The sequence below is a fragment of the Heterocephalus glaber genome, unplaced genomic scaffold (assembly GCF_053883595.1).
Source record: "Heterocephalus glaber isolate CG9 unplaced genomic scaffold, H.glaber_assembly_v1.0 deba00001564, whole genome shotgun sequence".
Lineage (NCBI taxonomy): Eukaryota > Metazoa > Chordata > Mammalia > Rodentia > Bathyergidae > Heterocephalus > Heterocephalus glaber.
In genome coordinates this window covers 11,052,942-11,061,624 of record NW_028258351.1, presented here as the reverse complement: position 1 = coordinate 11,061,624, position 8,683 = coordinate 11,052,942, and the positions used below count along the sequence as shown (strand labels likewise).

At 42.4% G+C, this 8,683-nt stretch overlaps 1 protein-coding gene across 1 annotated transcript in view; it reads left to right on the top strand.

Annotated features, from left to right (window-relative positions):
* The first annotated feature begins 3,540 nt into the window (after positions 1–3,540).
* The window catches only part of Nufip2 (nuclear FMR1 interacting protein 2), a 28,285-nt gene continuing 23,142 nt past the window's right edge, over positions 3,541–8,683 (top strand). The window contains exon 1 of the mRNA XM_004857056.4: positions 3,541–3,943. Within this exon, the coding sequence (XP_004857113.2) occupies positions 3,667–3,943 (277 nt within the window). The 5' untranslated portion in view covers positions 3,541–3,666. The remainder of the gene's footprint in view (positions 3,944–8,683) is intronic.

The window sequence follows — 8,683 nt, the reverse complement described above, 5'->3', positions numbered from 1 at the left end:
GCCCAGGCAAGACTCAAACTTGCAATCCTCCTGCCTCAGCCTCCAAGAGTGCTGAGATTATCAACAGGCACCACCATGCCCAGCTATAAGCAAGTCTTTTAACTTCTTCAGTCCTCAAATTCCTCATCTGTAGATGGGCTTATTATCTATTTCAAAGAACACATCTATCTATATTCAAAAAATGAAAATACTTGGTTCAGTTTCCAACATTTAGTAAATACCCAGTAAGTATGAACTACTATGATTATACTGGTAGTTAAAACATTTAAAACATTAATCTAATATATATAGGAATTTCCTGTCTCTCCATTATAACTTCCCTCGTTGACTGTAGGTAGAATACTGTGTAAAATGAATTTCAAAGGAATGTGCAGATTAAGGCTTTTTTGTTGTTGTTGTTTTTTTTGCTTTGAGACAGAGTCTTGCTATGTAGTTCAGACTGGCCTTAAACTATGTAGCTAGGCTGGCCTCAAACTCACAGTGATCCTCCTGCTTCAGCCTCCTGAGTTCTGGGATTATAGCCATGTGCCACCATGCCTGGCCAGATTAAGTATTTTTTGTTTGTACCAGAGATTGAACTCAAGACCTCTTGCTTGCCAGGCAGGTGCTGTGCCACTGAGCTAAATCCCCAGCCCTGGATTAAGTCTTTTTAAACTGATTGGACAGTGGTGTGTGCCTGTAGTTTAGCTACTTGAAAGAATTGTTTGAGCCCAAGAGTTCAAGACCAGGAGCAGCAACATCTCATAAAATAAAAAATAAAATTTCATTTTGAAAGATAATATTTTTAGGGTTAGGGATATAGTTCAGTACTACCGCTCTTGGCTATCATGTGCAAGGCCATAAGTTTGATCACTAGCATGGCAAAAAATACATTTTAAAAATTTTTTATCAGGGAAAAATAATAACTGTATCAAAGAACATTTGGAAAAGAGAGAAAAGCACCTATAATTTCACCATACTTATGCTGTATTTCCTTCTTATATTTTTTCCCTAATTGCTTTTTGTTCATTTGTTTTTGGTTTTTGTGGGTTTTTTGGTACTGGGGATCGAACTCAGGACTTTGCACTTTTGAGGCAGGTGTCAAAACCACTGAGCTAAATCCCAGGTCCTAGTTTGTTTCCTTGAGTCAGTGTCTCACTAAATTGCCCAAACTGGACTAGACTCAAACTTGTAATCCTTTCAGAGTACTGGGATTACAGGTTGAAGATTCTGTTTTATAAAAATATCCTTGAAGTAAGTAAAATCAATTATTTTCTTTTTACAGAGGCATTATTATGGCATCATTATAATGGTATATTTCAAATGCAAGGCAAGTCTCAAGTATATTTTACATATAATTATTTCAGAAAAATTAAGTAAAAAGGTATGTGTTTTACTGCTGTATTTCCATTTTTCTAAAAATTTGTGTTCTAACATCTATAGAATTTAATATTCTGCACTTTTCTGACATTATATCACAAGCCTTTTCTGTACTATTACATACAAGGAGGGCAGTATTCATAGTAACTAGATTTAGTTTAACTCAGTACTACTGTATGTAAAGAAACTAAGGCAGGTTGGGGTGTGATAAGTGAAGAACACAAAGTGAGTATGTCTGGATTGTCTACGAGTACAATGTAGGAAATGTAGACAAAAAGGTTAGAACCCAGGAATTCTAGCCTTTCAACCAAATGTATGTTAGCAAAAACATAGAATCAACAAAATCCTAAATTGTATATATTTTCTTTTTTTTAATAGATGGGAAAGTGATGGGATATTGTTCAACACCAAAGACTTCTTTATTTGAAGATATTATTATTGGGGTTTTAGCTTTCAAAATTGGGTAAATTACCCCCAAAGGGGTTTTTCTTTAAAATTTCACAAGGCATTGCAAAGCCTCACTTTATAGAACAAGCCAAGGTCTGGTTAGTTTTTTCAGTCAGTGGCATTTGCTGCTGGAAACAGGCTTTTATGTTTTAAATATGTTTTTGCCTTGACATTCATTACCTTCAGAGCACAGCTTTTTACTTTTAAACTTCTTTGTTCCTTTAATATTGTCCTGCAACAGGAATTCAAGTCACATTTTAAAAAACTGTACAGAATAGATGGAGGAAACAATCCACGCATCCGTTGCTGAATAAACAAAATAGGGTGCACACATACACAGGTGCACACACAATGGAATATTATTCAGTCTTAAAGAGGGAAATTCTTATATATGCTACAATATGAATGAACCTTGAAGACATGCTAAGTGAAACAGGCCAGTCACAAAAACACAAATACTGTATAATTCCACTTATATGAGGTACCTAGAAAAGTCAAATTCATAGAGACAGAAAAAGGGAATAGGCGGAAGATGGAAAGAGGAGTTATTATTTAATGCATACGAAGTTTCTGTTTTGCAAAGTGAAAAAGTTCTAGTGGTAATGGCTGCACAAAAATATAAATATACTTAATGCCTCTGAGCTGTGCATTAAAAATGGTTACAATGGTAAATTGTTGTTTTATCATAATTTAAAATTTTCCTCAATATTACATATCTAGGGAAAAGATCATTATTCCTATATAGTTTAATAAATTATAAAGCAACTATGTGTGATCACCACCTAGCTCAAAAAATAATATATTAATAAAGTGCACCCTTGTGTCCCTCATCAAAATCCTTTCTTCCTTCCTAACCACTACAATGTCTAACATTTGATTTAAAAAAATCAGACTGTGATGTGATAATACAAGATAAGTTAAATCGACACAAAACGCATTTAAATCTCAATATTTTCTGTAAATGCAAGAAAACCTTAAAAACTTTTAGTGTTCTTTCTCTCCTTTCTTCTCTCTTGAAACTTCACATTCTAAGACCTATTTTGGGTCTACAGCTGACTTCACCTGCAAGAGTTTAATTTAAAAAAATATTCAGTGTAGATTTTCATTCCTCCTTCTCTCCCTTGCCTCCAACTACAAAGAAACAATGATTTAAAGCCTTTGTGCCCTTTTAGAAAATTACACAGATACCCCATTGTGGAACCCTATAATCCCTTCGTGCAAAGGAAGAGATTAGCATATGAATACAAAGCAAAATGAATCCAGAATACAAAACGATCTACTGAATTGTGAAGCTCTTGTATTCTTAAAAACGTATTTATTTCCTCTCTTTGTATTGCCCCTTTAGTGGTCCCCAGGTTAAGGGAATTGCGTTTCCCTTCCGGTTACCAGAAAAAGGATTTTTTTTTTTAAAAGGCAACAGATTCTTCGAGGAGGTGCAAAATCAATAGATGGCTCCTAGCGCCAGTGGAATCTGCTACAATCGACCTGAGCTGGCTTGCCGGCGAGGAGTGTAGAAAGTGCTGTTCGCAGACTACGTGGTGAAGGAGAAAAGGCGACAGAAGAGAGAGCCATAGTGCTGACGTTGAAGGCCCGGCCCTGTGAGGTTGCACAGGGTAAGCGGCGTTGGCCAGGAGGCAGTGGAGAAGGGGGAAGGAAAGAGGATTTGGGCTAGGGGCGGGGCCTGCGGCACAGCGTGGCTTCTGATTGCTGGAGTGCAGATGCCAATCTCGCAGAATCGCTCGGTTAACCAGTGCGCTGGCGAGACGCGCTCAGATATACTGAGCGAGCTCGGAGAAGCAGTCTCAGATCCTGACGGTGCAGCAGCCCACAGCCTCAGTTAGGGAGTCCCAGCCGCTTTCAATGGAGGAGAAGCCCGGCCAGCCACAGCCTCAGCACCATCACAGCCACCACCATCCACACCATCACCCTCAGCAGCCGCAGCAGCAGTCGCACCATCACCACCATTATTATTTCTACAACCATACCCACAACCACCACCACCATCATCATCACCAGCAGCCTCACCAATATCTGCAGCATGGAGCCGAAGGCAGCCCCAAGGCCCAGCCAAAGCCGCTGAAACATGAGCAGAAACACACCCTCCAGCAGCACCAGGAAACGCCGAAGAAGAAAACAGGTCTGGGAGGAGGCCGGGTGGGGGAAGGGGATTGGGGGTGGGGGACGAGGAGATGGGGGTGGGGCTAGATCCGAAAAGCGCGGACGGGATCTGGGTGTGTGTGCGTCCCTCGAGCCTGGGGATGCCCCCTTTCATTCTCCCCAAGCTCTCGCAGGGCGGTGAGGGTTGCAGCGCCCTCTCCTTCCCTTCTGCATGGGAGAGGCCCAGCCCAGGCCAGCGTGACCTTCCCGGCCCCCGCCCCGGCCAGAGGGAGACCCGCGAGGTCGGCCTTGGAAGTCCAACCTTATGAACACCTTCTCGCCCACCTTCCTGCGGCCTTGGAGCGACCGCAATTTGGAGACCCTGAGACTGGGTGCTCCCCCCCCCCCCGAAAATCTCTCGCGGTGTAACTCGGAGAGGGCCGGCAAATCCCGACGCGGGTGGTGTCGCGAGACCCTTGCGGGCGGCCAGGTGGGCCGAGCTGAGAAAGTGTCGTCCCTCACCCGCCACCCCAAGCCCACCTGTGGCCTTAGGGCTCCCCTCTGGGGGGGGGGGGACGGCTTGGACACTGAGTCTCTTGACTCATTTCCTCCCCTAAGGGCCTTTTTTGGGTGCTCGACCCCAAAGTCTACCTCAGCAACTTCTCCTGAGGCGGGAGCCCCAGACCCGCTCCCCCCAGAGCCGGCGCGGCTGGAATGTTCTCTCCTCCTCGCGGGGCCGCTTCCTGTCCGCCATGTTGGAAGCCGATTCCTGTCACCGACTCTGGCCCACTGAGGAGCGGAGGGGGAAGGGTGTCGAGGGGCCGGCGGCGCGGCGCAGCGGGTGACCCGGGGCCCCCGCCGGCCTTCGCTTCGCCCCCAGCACCCAGAGGGCGCCTCCGTCCCCCTACTCCGAGGCCGCCCCTCCCCCCAGCGACTGCAGGGTTGTGTAACCCGGTGGCGGCCGCGCGGCCCCGGGCGGGTCCCTGGGGTGAGGGGCGGGGGCGGTTGGGGTGGGGGAGGGAAGCGGCCACGAGGGGAGCGGCCTGCGCTGGGCCGCGCGCGCCGCCGGCCGCGTTTCCCGCTCCCGGGTGCGGCGGTAGGCGCGGGCGGTCTGGGCGGTCTGGGCGGGGAGCCGGCCTCCCAGCAGAGCTGAGGGTGAAGGAGGCCCCGGGCGGCGGTCGCGGGCCTCCGCGGGGTAGGAGGGTTGGGGGGGCGGGGGGATTCATTTGGGGTAGAGGCGGTGCCTGAGGCCGGGTGGGGTACCCAGCGGGAACCAGGCTCCCGGTCACGAGTTTCTCTGCCACAGGATCCTCATATCCTGCCAGGTTCGCTCACGACTCCGCCTCTGAGGCTTTCATTTGGGCCTTTTCCTTCTAGCAGCTCATTTTCATCAAAAAACGAGGAGCCCCCCCCCCCAACCTAGTTCCATCTATCTCCCTACTCAACCGTGTCTGCCAGACTTGGGTAGTGTCGAGGCTGGGGAAGGGATTAAACAAATGTTTGATTGGATGGAGAAGGGAGTGACCCCTCTTGTCACTAAGGGTGAACTGGAGTGACGACTCCATGAGGTTGGATCGCTACTGTCTTGCCTCAGAGGATGCTTTTTTCCGTGTTAAAAACGCAAGGTGTTTTTCAAATTTTACAACGGAGGTCGATATCTTAAATTCATAATTCTGACAAACGTTAAATTGGAGATAGAAATCAAGCGAGGAACAATATTTGAGAAATAAGTTTAAAAGTTCATAATCTCACAGATTTTTAAAACCTTTATAAGTTGAGAAATAAAGGGAATGGTAAGGAAGAATGTGAATAGTTATTGAGAGCTAGAGAGACGGCATTTCTTTGTAGACTTAATGTAATTTGAAGATTGTAATTTGAATGTCATTTTTCCATTTTGAGGTTTTATGGTATGCAGTAGTGAGCACGTGGGTTAGGTGTTTAATCCTAAAGGCTTGGACCAGCTTAACTATTAACACTAGGTCATTTTAACAGATTTTTCAAGAACGTGAGAAGATACTACCTTATGCTTGCTTGGAATATAAGGCAATAGTATTGTTTAGGTTTAAAAATTGTGTTAAGTTAATGTTTTCTTGCAGGACTCTTCTGTATTGCAGCAGCCCCTGAACCATTCAAAGTGGGGTCCCTCAAAATGTTTTACCCTGTAGTAAAGAATAAGAAGGAAACTAGGTTTAGCAATTTTTAGAGAATGTAAACAATTTGGGTGAGTAGTTTGTGTATGCCGTGGTCACACAGTACTGTTGCTTCAATGTGTACAGTGCTAGTAACAAAAAACTTTTTGGACTGTATTACACTACGTTAAGGTGGGCTTTCATGACCCATTACCCGCAAACCTGTAAGAAGGAGCTGTTTTTCTTTATCCAGAAGAGGGCGCAAGAGATCAAATGTTTTGAGTAATTTCAGTTTCTAATCCAAAAGCTAGATTCATCAGGACTCAAGTTTTGCTGAGTCTATTTGAAATAGGATTAGCAAGGCAGCGCTAAATAGCAAAACCAACAGGAATCCTTGAGTTTATTTCAATAATTCTCTATTGTTTACATTTTTCTTAAATACCTAAACTTTAGCAAGCAATTCTCTGGTATACTTTTTACAGAGTTGCCATGGGGGCGGGCAATATATAGTTAAATGAGAAATTTGTTACGTGGTGGGAATATAGTGGCTTTTGAACTTTTTTATTGGTGATGTCTGATGTCTTAGCCATCTAATAGTAACCTTAGAAGAAATTATTCTAGTTCACTTAGAAGTCTGGTTTAGTTCAATTTGGTTTGGACCGAGAATTTTTTGTGTGATTGCTCACCTTTGAGATGGGAAATATGATTTATAGTCCAGCTCTGTGGGGCATAAACATCTGTTTAACGTGTTAACTTATTACTATGTTAAGTGGTGTTGATAAAGGGTAAATTTACATCTGTGAAAAATGTTGAGTCTCTGTTTAGAAATTTTCTAAAGAATCTTTTAGAAGATTCCTAAGCATTGGAATACTAAGCACTTAGTATTTCATACTGTACTTGAGTTTTTTGAGACAGGGTCAGACTGGCCTGAAACTCAGTCCTGCCTCAGCCATGCAGAGTGCTGTGATAGGATTATAGGCATGTGTGACCACACCTGGTTATAGTTAAAATTTTTCCACCAAAAGTTTTATTTGATCAGCTATCCATATAACTTATTCAGTAGCCAAAAACAGACATGTAATGCTATAGAATTTCACCCATTTTGTGCCTATTTTGGGAATGATTATGTATTGAGTATGGTTTGTTTTTTTTTAATCACACAGTAGAAGAAAATATCTTTATTCATTTTGAATATTCTCATTTTCTTTGATGTAGAATGAGTGACTTAAATTTTAGTCAGTATTGTTGTGAATCTTCCTAGGCTGTTCCACATCAAGTTATTTCAGAGCAGTGGTTATCAACATGTAAAACAAAAACCAACCTCATTATCCTTATTATTACTGCTGTTAAAATTAAGGACTTGTGCTGGGCTGATGGCTCATACTAGTCAACCCAGACTGAGGCCAGGAGGCTTGCTGTGAGTTCAAGGCCAGCCTGGATTATACAGCAAGACCTGGCTCAAGCTAAAAACCTCTTAAGCTGTATTGATGGGGGTTCTATTGATTGATATTTACCATATAGGAAATTAAAATTGAGAAAATTCTTTTAAAAATATACCAACTCATGTGTCTTAGTTTTCATAGGCCAAATGCCTAAAAGCATGAACGAAAGTGTTAAAGGTGAATAATTTAGTATTCTTTTTAGCCATGCACCTTGAAAAACTGCCTTAAATGAACATATTGGGCATCTGTTTGTAATGGCTTGACCTCAGGATGCTTTGTGAACTTTGATAGAAAAGTGGATAACACATTTTACTAGTAAGGGAATGGGGAAAGTTGTGACTCAATTAAATCACTGTGGTAATAGTTAATTGTTTATGTTTTTAGTGGTTGAAGTCTACTTTTATCTGAATACCATTAACACTTTTTAAAATCAAATTCCTTTCTTTGGAGTTCCGTTAGTATATATTTTCTCACTGCATCTTTTGAGTGTGGTGTGGTGTTGGTGATAGGAAACCTTGGGTCCCAGATAGCCTGGAGTTCAGATTTCCAGTTCTTCCACTTTGTGACCTGGGCAAGTTACTTTATCTCTGAGAGTCTCCTTACCCAAATGTAGAATAAAGAAAACATTTATTTTTTTATTTTACTTTATATTATTTTATTTTATTTATGCAGTGCTGGGCAACAAATCCAGGACCTCTTGGCATGCTAGGCAAGAAGTACTGTACCAGTTGAGCTACATGCCCAGTCCTGAAACATATCTTTTTTTTTTTCCTCCCAGTTCTCTTAACACAGTAGGCAAATGCTATACCATTCAGCTATGCCAGCTCTAACCTTTTACTGTTTCTGTATAAGTAAAGTTAGGTTTATGCCTAGAGGGTAGCTTTACTGTAAACTGTAAAGAAAATTTTATAATGTCCTTGAGGGAATGAATGGTGTGTAGATGGATTCTGTTGAGCAGTATTAGGGCTTACTGATTAAAGGTCTTGTTCTCTGATCTCAGACACTGGTTTGAATCATGTCTCAGTTCCACCTTTTTGCTTAGCAGTAGTAAGTTTCATTTTCTAATCTGTAAAATGTTAAACAGGTGTGAAATAATACCAAAGCTACAGCTCAGTATAGTGTCATATAGTAAATAAACAGTCCTAAAATATTAGGTACTACTGTGATTTAAATGTGGTAATTTTAAAGTTTTTTTTTTTCTCTCCCTCA